General features: G+C 38.6%; 1 protein-coding gene across 9 annotated transcripts in view; it reads left to right on the top strand.

Annotated features, from left to right (window-relative positions):
• KDM6A (lysine demethylase 6A) overlaps positions 1–17,077 on the top strand; it is a 186,340-nt gene that overhangs the window by 41,289 nt on the left and 127,974 nt on the right. For all 9 annotated transcript variants that reach the window (XM_007528219.3, XM_007528218.3, XM_060182509.1 and 6 more), the window contains exon 3: positions 15,645–15,753. In XM_007528219.3, the coding sequence (XP_007528281.1) occupies positions 15,645–15,753 (109 nt within the window). The remainder of the gene's footprint in view (positions 1–15,644; positions 15,754–17,077) is intronic.

The raw sequence follows: 17,077 nt of genomic DNA, 5'->3' as shown, positions 1-17,077 counted from the left end.
GTTAAGCGCCCATGGCGCAAAGCACAAGGACCGGGGTAAGGATCCTGGTTTGAGCCCCCCGCAGGAGGTTCTCTTTACAAGCAGTGAAGCAGATGGTCTGCAAATGTCTGTCTTTCTCTCCCCCTCTCTGTCTTCCTCTCAGTTTCTCTCTGTATTATCCAACAACAATGACAGCAATAACAACAACGATAAGCAAGGGCAACAAAAAGGAAAAAAAATAGCCTCCAGGAGCAGTGGATTCATAGTGCAGGCACCTAGCCCCAGAAATAATCCTGGAGGCAAAAAGAAAAGAAAAAAGAAAAGAAAAAAGAAAAGAAACAAAGCATTTGAGTATCCCCTAATAAAAAAAATAAAAATAAAGAAATTTATATAACCATTATTTTAATAGCTTGATCATATCCATAATATGCATTTCCACAATTTAATTTTTATATTTATTAATTTATTTCCTTTTTGTTGCCCTTGTTTTTTCTTGTTCTTGTAATTATTATTATTGTTGTTATTGATGTTGTTGTTGTTGGATAGGACAGAGAGAAATGGAGAGGGGAGGGGAAGACAGGGGGAGAGAAAGATAGACACCTGCAGACCTACTTCACCGCTTGTGAAGCGACTCCCCTGCAGGTGGGGAGCCCGGGCTCGAACTGGGATCCTTCTGGGATCCTTCCGCCGGTCCTTGCACTTTGCACCACATGAGCTTAACCCACTGCACTACCGCCAGACTCCCCACAGTTTAATTTTTTATCATTTATATGAACAAGTTTTTGACTTTTAATATTTATTTTATTTATTTATTCCCTTTTGTTGCCCTTGTTGTTTTATTGTTGTAGTTATTATTGTTGTTGTCGTTGTTGGATAGGACAGAGAGAAATGGAGAGAGGAGGGGAAGACAGAGAGGAGGAGAGAAAGATAGACACCTGCAGACCTGCTTCACCGCCTGTGAAGCGACTCCCCTGCAGGTGGGGAGCCGGGGTTCGAACCGGGATCCTTATGCAGGTCCTTGTGCTTTGCGCCACCTGCGCTTAACCCGCTGCGCTACAGCCTGACTCCCAAGTTTTTGACTTTTTAAGTTACATGATAATAAATATCTTTGCAAATAGACATCTGCATTTAGTTTGTTATTTAGGATGTTTCTAGAAATGGAATTGCTAGACAAAGAGTGCAAACAAAGCCTTTTAAAATTAAAAAAAGAAAGAGAAAAATTCAGGGGGCTTGGTGGTGGTGCATCCAGTTGAGCACACGTCACCAAGCTCAAGGATGCAGGTTCAAGTCCCTGCTCCCCAGCTGCAGGCAGGATGCTTCAAGAGTGGTGAAACAGGTCTGCAATTTTCATTCTCTCTCTCTCTCTCTCTCTCTCTGTCTTTCCTTCCCACTCTTAATTTCTCTCTGTCCTGTTAGATATAAGAGGGAAAAAAATACAGGAAAAAATAGCCACCAGTAGCAGTGGATTTGTTGTGCAGATGTTTATTGCATAAACTTAATGTTAGACTCTCCTGATGCGGCTGGGACTGCAAATCCTGGTCCTGTACATGGTAAAGTGTACAGTTTACCAGATGAGCTATTTCTCTGACCCTCAGAATCACATATTAATAAATGAGTTTTCCATATTGTTGACGTGGTATATTTTTCTGATAGGATATTTTTAAATTCCTTTTATCACTGATCCTGTTGGATTTTTATCTGAGTACTAGTTTTATTTCTTGGTTCTCTTATAAACGTTATTATTTATTCTCTCTTATTTATTTATTTATTTATTTATTTATTTATTTATTCCCTTTTGTTGCCCTTGTTTTATTATTTTTCTAGTTGTTGTTGTTGTTATTGATATTGTCGTTGTTGGATAGGACAGAGAGAAAAGGAGAGAGGGGGAGAGAAAGATAGACCTGCTTCACTGCTTGTGAAGTGACTCCCCTGCAGGTGGGGAGCCAGGGGCTCGAACCAGGATCCTTATGCGGTCCTTGAACGTTGCGCCATGTGCGCTTAACCCACTGCATTACTGCCCAACTTCCATAAATGTTATTTTTAAAAACATATAAAAATTCTCATTTAATGGTGGCATATAGGAATAAGATTGACCTTGTATATTGATCCTGAGTGTTCTGATAATTTCTGTTTATCACAGTGTACATTTAGATTATATGATACGGTGTCAAGCACAGTATGAACCTTACAAGAATGATTCTTAATTCCTGTTATGGTTCTTTTTATTACTGTTACATGTTTTACCTCTTCACTTTAGACCTGTTTTGTTTGTGGCAAAATTATTTTCGTAGACTAAGACTGTCTCCTTTTTATTTTAAATTTAATTTTAAATTTTTTAAAAAAGATTTATTAATTGATTGAATAGAGACAGCCAGAAATCTAGAGGGAAGGGGGTGAAAGAAAGGGAGAGAGACAGAGAGACACCTGCAACACTGCTTCACCACTCGCAAAGCTTTCCCCCTTCAGGTGGGGACTGGGGGCTTGAACCCAGGTCCTTGCACTTTGTAACATGTATGCTCAACCAAATGTGCCACCACCTGGCTCCTCCCTCCCATTGTGGTTGTTCTTCTGTTTCTCCTCCTCCTCCTCATTCTCCTCCTCCTTTTTCTTCTTCCTGATTTAATATTGATTTATACAATTATGAGACAACAGGGGTATAATTCTCACTGTTCCCACCACCAGATTTCTGTTTCTCTATTACCTCCATTGGGAACTGCAGTAGTTCTCCCAAGATCATAGATATAGATTGACTATTATTTCTCTCCCTTTCTCTCTCTCTCCATATCTCTCTCTCTCTCTCTCTCTCTCTCTATATATATATATATATATATATATATATGCCTATTTTTTCCCTATGGTCCTGTTTTCTCTTCCTTCCTAAGTCACACCTACATCTATTGCTATCTCCAAATGTCCTTCCTTTTGCCTCTTCTCTGAGTCCTGATGTAATTGGAGTTCAGAGCCCTCTGGTCATCTTCCCCTAACATTTTTCTCCCTCTCTTGGTATATGGGCCAAAATTATTTTGAGGGGGCAGAAGATGGGAGTTCTTGTTTCTGTAATTGCTTCTCTGCTGGACATGGATGTTGGCAAGTTGACCCATAACCCCAGCCTGTTCCTATCTTTCCCTATTGGGATAGCGCTCTGGAGAAGTGAGGTTCCAGGATACATTGGTGAGATCGTCTGCCCATGGAGTCAGGAAAGAATCATAGTAGCAGCTGCAACTTGGTGGCTAAAAGAAAGGTGGTAAGACAAAAAAGAAAAAAAGAAAAAAGGGAAAAGAAAAAAAGAGGCTAAAACAATAAACAGGAAGCAAAAAAGTAGAAATAGAGCAGATGAAAATAGGGATCTTAGGGTAGAGAAAAGGTAGGAAGTCTATTTTAGGTATGTTCCTAGGACTAGTAATTTTTGTTTGAGCATGATAGCCAACATGCAGCTGGACTAAAAATATTGTCTGGGCAGATGTAATCGAAGTTGAGAATAGGACTAGCAAGCTGGACTACGGCAGAGGATATTCCCCAAACTTGAAGAAAGTATATAAATACAATTAACTGATTGCCTCATTGATCTGACCCAGGGCCCATGTATATTCACATTTATCACAGCTCAACTATGACTTATGGTAGTGCCTGTTGTGCGTGGGGGTGGGTGTGTGGGTGGTGTTGGAACCCATGACCTTGAAGCCTCAGGCATGAGAGTCTTTTTGTGCAACCATTACTGTCTCTCCTGCCTTAAGACTGTCTCTACAGGGAGTCTGGCGGTAGCGCAGTGCGTTAAGCACACGTGGCGCAACGTGCAAGGGCCTCATAAAGATCCTGGTTCGAGCCCCTGGCTCCCCACCTGCAGAGGAGTCGCTTCACAAGTGGTGAAGCAGGTCTGCAGGTGTCTTATCTTTTTCTCCCCCTCTGTCTTCCTCTCCTCGCCTCTCTCCATTTCTCTCTGTCCTATCCAACAATGTCGACAACAATAATAACCACAACAATAAAACAACAAGGGCAACAAAAGGGAATAAATAAATATTAAAAAAATTTAAATAGACTGTCTTTACAGTAATTTGTTAAACACAAAATCACTGTGGAAATCATGATTTATAATAGTATTTCACAGTCAGATGTCATATAAGACAATCTTTTTTTTAATAAAAGCTTTTTAAATATTTATTTATTTATTTATTCCCTTTTATTGCCCTTGTTTTATTGTTGTAGTTATTATTGCTGTAGTTATTGATGACATTGTTGGATAGGACAGAGAGAAATGGAGAGAGGAGGGGAAGACGCGGGGGGGGGGGGGAGAGAAAGATACACACCTGCAGACCTGCTTCACCGCTTATGAAGCGACTCCCCTGCAGGTGGGGAGCTGGGGGCTGGAACCGGGATAGTCACTCCGGTCCTTGTGCTTAGCACCACCTGCACGTAACGCGCTGCGTTGCCGCCTGACTCCCCCAAGACAGTGCCTCTTAACATGCCTATGAAGAAATACCATACTCTGAACTAATGCATGACTAATCACACTATTTTCCAGGTAGAGAGATGAAAGCAAGTCCACATTTAGTTGATGTGGGTTTATTTATTTATTTTTTACCAGAACACTGCTCAGTTGTGGTTTATGATAGTATGGGGATTGAACCTGTGACTTTGGGGGCTCAGGTATGAGAGTCTCTTTGCAAAACCATTATGCTATATACCCCCCACCTGAAATGTAGTTTTCTATATTAGTTAACTTGAGAGTTGGCATAGCTAACCGGTAACTGATGTTTATGGTTACTGGAGCTCTAGCAGAGTAAAAGCTCTGTTGTTAACAGGCAAGATAATCTCAAGAGCTACTGAAAATTAGCCTGTGCAGCCCAGGAGGTGAGGTGGTCAGTGGATAAACTTTAGACTCTCAAGCATAAGGTCTTGAGTCCAATCACTGGCATTCCATATGCTAGAGTGATGCTATGGCTCTCTATTTTTCATACATAAATGTTTAAATAAACTTAGCCTTGTGGGGGCCAGGTGGTGGCGCACCTGGTTGAGCGCACACATTACATTACGTAAGGACCCAGGTTCAGGTCCCTGGTCTCCACCTGCAAGGGGAAAGCTTCACAAGTGGTGAAGCAGGGCTGCAGGTGTCTCTCTCCCTAGCTCCCCCATCCCTCTAGATTTCTGGTTGTCTCTATCCAATAAATAAAGATAATAATAATAATAATAAAAAAAGACAAACAGCCTTATATCTGCAGGAGCTAATGTCCTAGGGTATTTTGAGGGCTATTTAGATCAAGAAATTTACATGTCCATTATGTGAAGGACTCCACTGTCAGTACTATGGTATCAGTGACATAGGGTCTCTTGGACATTTGTATTGGTAAATACATCAGCTGTACTGACATTACCATGTACATGTCTATTAGAAAGTCTTAATATCCATCTTTAAAAGCAATTTCATCGAAACAAATTGTTAGTATCAAGTTCAGACTGTTGTTAAAATTTTCGTAAGTTCTCGCCGGCCAGGCTAGCTTCACGGGCGGGTAACAGAGACGCAGAGACAACGGGCAGGGAAGCTGTATTTCTTTATTCAGGAACAACGATTCATAAACTAAGACAAACTAATTACCAAACAGAACTCTGCTGTCTCTTTGCACTCCCTCTTACTTTCGAACTCAGGAACCCAGGAACTCTGGCGGGGTTCCTTCGGGGCGGGGCCAAGCAGGCCCGCGAAACTAACTGGACTGATCTAATTCTCTCGGTGGGGGAGAACTAGAACCCAATGTAAAGCATACAACATCAGACCATCCAGAACTAGCTCTCAAAACAAGAACTTGAAACCTTAATGTTTTAGTAGTATCCCTGAAAGACATCGTTACATCTGTTCTTTAAAACATTTAAAAAATTAACTTTATTAGAGGTATAGTTTAAATACCCGTTTTTTTCTGTTTTTGCTGTTCGGTAAAATTTGGCCAATGTATATACTATGCAGTCTTTTTGAGACTCAGTACCTTTGAGTTTTATCCATTTTATATCAATAGTTCATTCCCTTTTTATTGCCAAACAAGATTTCATTCTATAGATCCACCAGTTTGTTGACCCATTTTACCCATAGATAGTTTTCAGTGATTATGGATAAAGCTGCTATAAACGTCACATACAGTGTTTGTTATGAATAGCATTTTTGTTTTTTATTTTTGTAATAGGTCTTAAAATTAAAGTTGAGGGGGACTGGGCGGTACCGCAGCGGGTTAAGCACACATGGCACAAAGTGCAAATATTAGTGTAAGGATCCTGGTGGAGCCTCCTGCTCCCCACCTGCAGGGGGTCGCTTCATAAACAGTGAAGCAGGTCTGCAGGTGTCTTTCTCTCTCTCTCTCTCTGTCTTCCCCATCTCTCTCGATTTCTCTCTGTCCTATCCAACAACAACAACAGCTATGAAAACAATAACAATACTAACTACAACAAGGATAGCAAAATGGGAAAAGGAGCAGTGGATTTGTAGTGCAGGCACTGAGCCCAGGAGATAACCCTGTAGGCAAAAAAAAAAATTGAGTTCTCAATTTTTATTTTTTTCCAAAACTGTTTTGGTTATTTTTGTTCCACATACAAATGTTAAGACCAGACCATATGTTTACACAAAGCCTGCAGAAATTTTGATGGGAAGTTTATAAAATCTATAAATTGGTTTGAGAGACAGTTCTTAGCTGTAACACTTTTGATTCTTTCAATTCAGGAGCACAATGTATCTCTGTACTTAACTTGGGCTTTCAGTAAAATTCTGCGTTACTGTTTTGTAGCTTGCAACATAGGATCTTCTACATGCATTTTGTTAGTTACACCTCCATATTTAATACTTAAAGTTATTATACAACTACTCATTGTTTGTGTCTAGAGTTAGCTTTTCTGTATGTTGATCTTGTATACTGTGACCTTGCTGAAATAGCCTCTTAATTACAGTCCTTTCCACGCCCCCTCCATAGACTTACTGCTTAAAATAGCTACAGCTGTTTTAAGGATACATTTGTAAAATGGTTTTTATAATTACCTATGTAGCTGCCATGTCTGACCCTGTTTTGTGTGCATCAGGATTTTCACCTGGTACAATTTTCCTTGGCATGTAGAGTAATATAAACCTCAGAAACAGAGCCATGTATATATTGATTTTTTTTTTTAAGTTCACAATAAAGGGGGAGAATTGGATAATATGAAATATTCTTGTTGACATTAGAAAATATTAGTGACTATTTTCCAGGTCAGGAACTAGGGATATTCTAATTCTATACTGTAAATAAAGCGTGTAGTGGTTTTGAAAAAATTTGGGACCATTTATGGCAAAAAGTAAAGGATTCACAGGCAAATGCAATTTGGGAAGATATTTTATAACAGCAGTGTATATTAAAACTTTATATATATAAGTAGCACCTGGGAAATCATTTAGAAAGAACTTCATAATCTGTGAGAAATGTATAAAGTCATAAACGGAAAAGCATAATCAAAGAAGTGAAAGTGAACGCTGCTGGTGGATGATTATGTTGGTTCGGCTTTCCTGATGGAATTGTCAGTAGTTTAAATTGTGTCTCCATTCAGCTATGAGAAATTTATCCTGAAGAAATGTGAATTGACCAAATTGTGTTCATTGGGTAATAACAGTAGTAAAAAATTAACTGTTAAATACTATTTAACTAGTAAAATCTGGTTACAGCTAGTTCCTCTAAAGTAGGAGTATATGGCTAACCAGTAAAATGCTATGTATATATCAATTTTACACAAACCTATATGCTTTGAGGTAGATATACTGAGTGAAAGAAATAGCACAGATCTTAAGGAGTTTTATATACTATTTGTTTACTACAGAGAAAGGTCCTGGAGGGGTCAGGTGGTGGCGTACCTGGTTGAACACACGTTACAATGCATAAGGACCCAGATTCGAGCCCCCAGTCTCCACCTTCAGGGGGAAAGCTTCACAAGTGGTGAAACAGTGCTGCAGGTCTCTCTTTGTCTCTCACTCTCCATCCCTCCCTTCCCTCTTGATTTCTGACGTCTCTATCCAATAAATAAAGATATTAAAAAAAGAGAGAGAAAGGTCCTGGAGATGGTCATTGTTTTAAAACACAGTCGAGGAAGGGGCCTTTCTGTGTTGCAATCTTGAGTTTTAGGATTTTTCATTTAATTAATAGATGAAGTCGTTTTTTATTTTTTAATTAATTAATTAATTAATTAATTAATTAATTTTAGTGCTGCTAGGGTTATCAATGGCGCTCGATGCTAGCACTACAGATCTACTGTTCCCAGCGGCCATTATTTCCTCCCTACCCCTTTCTTCTATTTTGTTAAGACAGACAGAAATTAAGAGGGGAAGAGGAGGGTAGGAGGAATTAGGGATAGAGATAGACAGACACCTGCAGAACCACTTCCCAGCTCTTGAAGCATCCTCCCTTGCAGGTGGGAGCAGGTTGAGCCCGGCCTTCGCACATGCGTGTTCCACCGAGTATTCCACTGTACAGCCCCTAGTTGTAGAATGCAAAGCAGATTATTGTCACTGGAGCTCATGTGAATAAATACAGTGTTCTCCTCACTTTCCCCAACTCAAAGTGTTTGCTCCTTCCCTTTTTGGATGTATGTTATTTTAGAAATGTATTTAGGAAGGATGAATATAAAATTTGCTACCAAAGATTAGCTTGAACTATATATGTTATTGAAAATGCCTTTGTTGTAGCAAGCATATAGATGGCAGTCTTTTTATGTTCATGAAGATAGTGCAGTTTTGTTATAGATGGTTTTCTTTCTGTTTGTATATTTTTGGTATTCTATCTTAAAAATGTGTACATCTGAAATGATAGGGCCAATGATTGCTTGCATGATTGTCTTTATCTGTAGGTAAATAATAGATCTCTAGAAGTAGCAAGTAAAGGAGGTTGACTATAGGGGAAATTACAGAATCACACTGGATTTTATTTACAGAAGTCATTGCTAACACTCTATCTTACAGTCAGTCTCTGTACCTCCGAACATATAAATATGTACATATCAGAGCATTACTCAACTCTGGCTTATGGTGGGGGGCTGGCAGTTGAACCTGGGACCTTTGGGCCTTAGGCATGAAAGCCTTTGCACAGCTATTATATGTCTCCCCATTTCACTTCCAAATTTTAAATGTTATTTTAAAAAGAAACAAAGTTTAATTCACAGTCATTTGAATAAGGAGATTGAATTAATATTTTTCTCAGGGCTGAGGAGGTAGCATAATGGGTATGCAAAAGGCTTTCATGCCTGAGGCTTCAAGGTTCCAGGTTCACTCCCCAGCACCTCCATAAGCCAGAGCTCTGGGCTGGGGCGGGTGGGCGGTCTCTCTCTCTCTCTCTCTCTCTCTCTCTGTCTCTCTCTCTCCCTCCTTCCTTCTCTCTCTCTCTCTCTCTCTCTTCCCCTCCTTCCTTCTCTCCCTCTCTCCCTCCCTCCCTCTCCCTTTCCCTCCCCTCCCTCTCCCTTTCCCTCCCCTCCCCCTTCTGCCCACTTAAAAAAAAGTAAATGTTGTGCTTGAATATATTCCACATGCACAAATTTTACATTTAGGAAAAATTATTTGGAAAATGAGTTAGCTCTTTTAATGTAGCAGCTAAAAAATTTGATGCCATCTATGGGTGTGTACATGTATAACTTTGCTAATATAGAAGTTATATTAGTTTATTTGGCTGCCTACAGAAACTTACTAGAAACTAATGATGGTTAAGACTTACAGCCTCTTGCTTTGTAGCACGCTGCTGCATCTGACCTTTCTTTTTCAAACATACTAAAGAGAAAACAATAGTAGTTTATACCTTCTGATTATTTTTTTTTAATATTTTATTTTATTTATTTATTCCCTTTTGTTGCCCTTGTTGTTTTATTGTTGTAGTTATTATTGTTGTTGTTGTCATTATTGGATAGGACAGAGAGAAACGGAGAGAGGAGGGGAAGACAGAGAGGGGGAGAGAAAGATAGACACCTGCAGACCTGCTTCACCGCCTGTGAAGCGACTCCCCTGCAGGTGGGGAGCCGGGGTTCGAACCGGGATCCTTATGCCGGTCCTTGTGCTTTGCTCCACCTGCACTTAACCCGCTGCGCTACAGCCCGACTTCCCACCTTCTGATTCTTAACTCCTCAGTTTGAAAAAAAAAAGTAGGGGAGAAACTAAGTAGTTTTCTGTCACATGTGGCTTTTGAGTATAGGAACTTGGGAGAGCTTGTTTTTATTTTGTTGCTGATTTGTTTTTAAATTAAATTTTTTTTCCCAGTCCACCCAGGCTAAGATTTTTTATTATTATTATAAACAAATTTTTGTTGTTGTTGTTGCCACTAGGTTTATTGCTGGGGCTCAGTGTTTGCACAACAAATTTACCACTCCAGGCAGCCAATTTTTCCTTTTCCTTTTTTTCATTTGATAGAACAGAGAAATTGAGAGGGGAGGGTGAGACATCTCATGAAGCCTCTCCTCTACATGTGGGGAGGGAGGCCGGAACCTGGGTCCTTATACATGGTGATGTGTGTGCTCAACAGCTGTGCTACTGCCTGGCTCCTACTTTAAAGATTTTTAAGGATTTTTTTTTTTTTTAATTTAAATGTTGATCATACCCAGAGACTCAGCATATGCTGTACTGCTCAGCCACCTACCAGGATCCTAATTTATTTTAAATGTCTTTTTAAAAATACACACACACACACTTTTTGTGCAATTTAAAATAAAGCATGGTGAGAAATTATGGAGCTCTGTTGAAGTCTGAGGCTAAGTCTTTTGTGGGATGGTAGAAACAGGGCACGGCAATCATATGTGTTCCTTTTCTGCTTCGTGTAATAGAGGTATGGAAGGAGTTAGAATGCAAGGAAGGAGTTTCTTCTGTCTTAGAAATTGATTTAGGTCCTTATGCATAACCTTAGTTGAACACCTTATATTGAGGCTTTGTAGCCTTACTGTTTGAATCTAGCCTCTGATAGTAGCTCTGTGATCTTCAGCCACAGTATTTACTTACTCTGTGTCTCAGTTTCCTATCTAAAGTAGGGCTCTATAGACTCTTTCAGAGAGTAATTGTGAAGATTGAATGAATAAGTTTTTGTAAAGTGCTTAGACTGTTGCTTACTACATATCAGAAACTCAAATATTAGTTATCAACCTTGTATTATTAAATTACATAGTCTGATTTTAGTAGTGTAAATCCTATGAGAATATTTTGCAACAGAACAAATAATTTCAGTAATTTACTTTGGAAAGAGTGGTACTAAAGAAGTCTGATACCTACTTGTTGGCATCCAGAGAGGCTGAATGTGTTCAGCTTTTGTATCTTCTCTAAAATGTTAGGTATGGATGATAGTTAACTGGCTTCCTTTTTTTTTTTTTTTTTATCCTTTTCCCACTAGGCTGCGTTTTTTTATGTGAGGAAAGAGGGCTACATAAATATTAAGTCCTCACTTTGTCAAAAGGTTCTTAGAAACTGACTTTGAGTGGAATGATATAATATAATGGCATTCATTCTTTCTCAAGTTGCGTATTTCTATTCAGGCTCACTGGTGTCCTGAATCTATGCCCACCCCTCAGGAGTCAAGGTAGGGGGGACCAATTCTTGACAGGATGCTATTCCAGGAAACACTCAACTCTACACTTACTCAGATCAGGATAGTTTATAGACACCAGCTAACACAATGTAAACTAACTTGGGTTGTGGGAGGGACTGGCATACCCAAGAAGAAACACATACCTGTATGGATGGGGTTGGGGCACGTGCAAAATCCATTACTGCAAGAGTTGCACAAGAGTCAAACAGTACCCCAGATTGGGATTTGAAATATTCTCTTATCTAATGCCATATATATCTGTCATTTGATAACATCACATTTGTTGTCAAATGTTATCAAATCAGTGCTATAATAAAAGTAAACATAAAATATTACTCACCTCTTAAATAAAAGAATTCTCAGAGGCAGTCAGATCTATTAATTTGGGCTTCTGCTTTACTACTCTGCACCCTCAGTTTATGGCTTCATGGACTCCAGCTAAGGGAGGGAATGGTTGAAACAGATCATGTTTGTTGGTAGGTTCATAAAGACAGAAAATGATGATGAATTTATTAACCATGCTCAAGGATATAGTGTATGAATTCATAGTATATCCATTCTACTGGAGGTGATTATGCTTAGTGAAGTAAGTAGAGAAGTAAAAACAAAAACAAAACAAAACAAAACAAAAAAACAACTTAGTTTCTCTTATCAGTGGAATATAGGGAATTGGAACACTTGAACTTGCGAAAAACAGTGACCAAACTGTTTCTAAGATTTTGTAAAAATTATGGTGGTTATCATTGGGGGGGCTGTACAGAACTTTATTGGTGGGTGTGGAGTGAAACTTAGATACCTGTAATTATTTATTTTCTTTAATAGAGACAGAGAAATTGAACAGGTGAGAGAGCACAGGCAAGCTGCAACACTGTTTACACCTGTAATATATTATTAACCATTATTAAGTCACTAATCAAGAACTTAAAAAATATTCTAGTTTTTACATTGTATTTTATCATCAGTTATATTGTATTAATTTTATATTCATTTTAGATTTACATTTTGTGTATATACATTTAGATTCCATTCTTTAATAGGAAATAAAAGATAAACAATTTTGTTGTAGTGACATCAAAGTATGATGACAAGGTGTATAGAATGCTACCGTATTTTTCCTTAGATCATTGAAGAAAATGTCCTTGTGTTTGAATTCTTTTTTCCACCATGCAACCAGGTTTCCTTATAAATTTAATACTAATCATCCATAAAATGATCAGAGTAGAAGTTTCTAAGTATCCTATGAGTTGAGAGAACACAGTCTGTCAACTATTTTAATGAGTGCTTTATTTACAGTGCCGTTGTTCACTTCAAGAAATTTAAGAGCTGGCAAAATAGCTCGTCTGGATAGTGTACTTGCTTTGCCATGTGATGCAGGTTTGAGGCTGCTCTGCTGTACTAGAAGAGTTTTAGTGCTGTTGTGCACACATGTAGAGTTCCCCCCACCCTAGATGGTCTGGGAGAGGGGGGTTGGAGCAGAGAGAGAGAAGAGAATGCATGCTTCAGTCGGCTTGAATCAGTGAAAGCCCTGGCAATGACCAAAGAAAGAAAGAAGACACCATTTTATTAATGTAAATTTATGAATTTTATACTGTAGCCTGACTTGTCTTATGTATTTATTTGATATTAACAAGTACTGAAATGTAATTTTGTACTGCAACCATCTTCCAGATGGAATTATATGTGACCTAAATAAAGAGGGTCTTGAAATCTCATCCCTCCAAATTATAGTAATTTCTGAGACTTTAGCACTTAGACTTTTAATTATAGTGCAGTAGAATGATTCATTTACCATGATTGTGATTTGGTACACATACACATTTTTGACAGTAGGAGTAGAATAAAAACTGAAAACGGGCCAGGCGGTGGTGCACGTAGTTAAGCGCCCATATCATAGTGCGCCAAGGACCCAGGCTCAAGCTCCTGGACCCCGCTTGCAGGGGAAAAACTTCACAAGTGGTGAAACAAGGCTGCAGGTGTCTCATTCTCTATCTTCTCTCAGTTTCTGTCTCTGTCCAATAATAAATAAATTAAAAAAATAAGAACTGAAAATAATCCTTTTATAAATTTTTTTTAAAGATTTTATTTATTTATTCATGAGAAAGGTAGGAGGAGAGAGAAAGATCCAGACATCACTCTGGTACATATGCTGCCGGGGATAGAACTCAAGACCTCATGCTTGAGAGTCCGATGCTTTATCCACTATGCCTCCTCCCGGACCACAAATCTTAAGTTTTAAGGCTAGTAGATTGATTCCAGAATTTACCTTGTTCATGGCTCTTTCTCCAACACTGTTGAGTATTTACGTATTCTGACTAGGTATATTTAAGGCTTATACATTTTGAGGTTCTCATCAAAGACTCTATGTTTATAGAAGAGGAAAAAAAAATGAAAGCATTTTAAGAACACTTGATTCCTTATAATATTTACTTATCAAAAACTTTTGAAGTGGTGACAGGATATTTTTATAATTTAAGCTATGTTCCTTTCTTTTTGGGCACCAAGCCTGGGAGTGCATTCGGGGATTTCAAAAATCCTCCATATTTTTCCAGTGACTTGAATACATTACAACATACGATGACTTGGTAGAATAAATTGTTAGCAGGGAAAAATTTGTTCCCCCATCTCACTTTATTATTATTTTCAACTTTATAACAAATTATAGTTGAAATGATAGTTTTAGGTATATGGTCAGAATATTTGTATATATTGCATAATAATGTTAGTCTAGTTAACATTTATCATAATGTTACACTGTTTTTCTTGTGATGTTAACAATAAGGAAAATTTAACAATCAGATAGCTTGAAATACTTGAAAGGTGTAACTTTGTTCCTAAGGAAATGTTAAAGAAACAGTCACTTGAGTACCTGTCCTACGCTAAGCAAGCACTGTGATAAAACCCTCAAATTTTGAATGGTTTTGTCAGCTTCTTGAGTCAGACAGGATAACTTCAGTGGCTAAAGACAGTTCTGGAATCTGTCAGAGGCTAGAGCTCTATTCTTTGTTTTCTTTTTATTCTCTCTTCTCTGTTGCTGGAGCTTTACTGTTCTAGGCTGACTTCCCCTCCTTTCTCCCCCACCCTTTCCCCCTCCCTTTCCCTTTCATTCTTCCCCCCCCCTCCTCTTTTTCCCCCCCCTGGGTAGAGAGAGAAAGATACCACAGCACCAAAGTTTCTTCTAGTACAAACTTGGGTCACATGCATGGTAAAGTGGTGTGCGCTAAGTATGATTAAAAGAATGTTTAAGAAGGAGAGGGGTTGGAATGTGGAACTATACTCCTATAATTTTATGATCTTGTAAACTACTATCAAGTCATTAATAAAATATTTAAAACAAAAAAAGCAGATACACTATCAAACTGAGCTATTATGCTAGCCCTTCATCTTAATTTTCTCTTACACTGTTATTACTACTTTTAAAAAAAAAAAAAGAATGACATCCTTAATGTGATCCCACCCGCCCCTTGAGGGAAAAGCAATAAAAGCAAGGACTAGTGAGATAACTCACTGGATAGGGTGGGTAGGTTGCCATGCATGTGGTCCAGGTTCAGGTTTCTGTACCATATGGGAGGTGCTCTGGCACTGGGGAAACTGGTGACTGGTGCTGTGACATCCCTCCCTGTCTTTATCCCTCTCTTTCTATTTGGAGTAGTGAAATCATACATGTATTAGGCTTGGAATAGCCTAAGTGTATCATAAGAAGACAATTGAGAGCCAATTTATGGTAGTTTAAACTGGTAGTTAAGTAGCTGTTTAGTGTAAATCGTAGCTGTTGTTATTGCTGTGCAGGGTACGGGTTCTCATAAGATGGGCATTATTTATTTGTATCAACTGGGACCACAGCAATAATTTAGATATGTAACTTCTGAATAAAGTCATCAGTGTACTCTAGGATTAGTTTATGTTGTATTTCCATTTTATAGACAGAAAATACCCTTACAACTAATAGCTTTTAGAATAAATACCTACAGTGTTCTGAAGAATGGTTGCACAAGTATGTACAGGTGAAATGCATTATTTTTCTGGGTGATTGAATGGAGGATATATGCGTTATCTCAGGAAGGAAATGCATATGTGCATGTTAGGGTCTTTTTCTTAAATGTTTGTATTTTTTATTTCTAGGCTGTTCGCTGCTACGAATCTCTAATCTTAAAAGCTGAAGGAAAAGTGGAGTCTGATTTCTTTTGTCAATTAGGTCACTTCAACCTCTTATTGGAAGATTATCCAAAAGGTAATTTTTCTGTTGCTAATTACTGTTTGACTTACATATGTATTTAAAGTAATCAAAATTTGTATTCTGTTCTTATCAAGGGTGTTATCAATTTTTACTTCTGAGAAATTGCAAACTTATGAAAATGACAAGGAACCTAATACTTCATATAAATGTAAATATGAAAAGTTTATGCTAGCTCTATTATCAGTACGTTAGCTATTCTGTTAAGCTGATAATCACCAATGTACTTACTGTCCATTTATTCATCCTTGTGAAAAATTCCTACTCTTTAAAGATTATACCGTGCTAGAAATTATGTCATTAGGCAAGGAACAGTATAATGGTTATACAGAAATGATTTTCAGTGGCTAAAGTTGCAGAGTCCCAGGTTCAACTGCACCCCCCCAAAAAAAAAAGCTGGAGTTGAGCAGTATTATGGTATTTTAAGGAAATGAAATTGAGCCATTGATGAACACTCCAGACAAAGTAACATAAACCTAGCATCTTAAAAAAAAATTTTTTTTTTCTTAATGTATTTATTTATGAAATGGAAACACTGACAAGACCATAGTATGAGAGGGGTACAATTCCCACCACCAGAGCTCTGTATCCCCTCCCCTCCCCTGATAGCTTTCCTATACTTTAACCCTCTGGGAATATGGACCCAGGGTCATTGTGGGATGCAGAAGGTGGAAGTCTGGCTTCTGTAATTGCTTCCCCACTGAACATGGGCGTTGACAGGTCGATCCATACTCCCAGCCTGTCTCTCTCTTTCCCTAGTGGAGCGGGGCTCTGAGGAAGCAGAACTCCAGGACACATTGGTAGGGTTATCTATCCAGGGAAGTCCGGTTGGCATTATGGTAGCGTCTGGAACCTGGTGGCTGAAAAAGAGTTAGTATATAAAGCCATACAAATTGTTGATTAATCATGAACTTAAAGGCAGGAATATTGCAGATGAAGGTTTGGGGTCTCTGTTTTGGAAATAGCTACTAGGTCTATTTTAGGTATATTCCAAAGGGCCCATGACTTTATTAGTTTTTGCCTGAGCCTGACATCTGATATGCAGGTGGACCCAGGTTATTGTCTGGGGAGATGATGTTATGGCTGGAAAAAGGGCTAGAAAGCTGGATCAGGGAAGAGAGTAGCTCCCAAATATGGGAAAAGTGTATAAATATTGTTGACTAAATCCTATCGATTTGATCTGGGACTCACATTCAGCACAGGAGCCTACATAACCTCTACATCCCTGTAGGTCCAAACTTGCATTCTGTGGTCATCAGTAGGAACATTCCGAGTTGCACCAATTTCAGGACCCATCTTCTTCAGGTGGTAGAGAATGTTA

This window comes from Erinaceus europaeus, chromosome X (genome assembly GCF_950295315.1).
Source record: "Erinaceus europaeus chromosome X, mEriEur2.1, whole genome shotgun sequence".
NCBI lineage: Eukaryota > Metazoa > Chordata > Mammalia > Eulipotyphla > Erinaceidae > Erinaceus > Erinaceus europaeus.
This window is presented reverse-complemented; position numbering and strand designations above follow the sequence as displayed.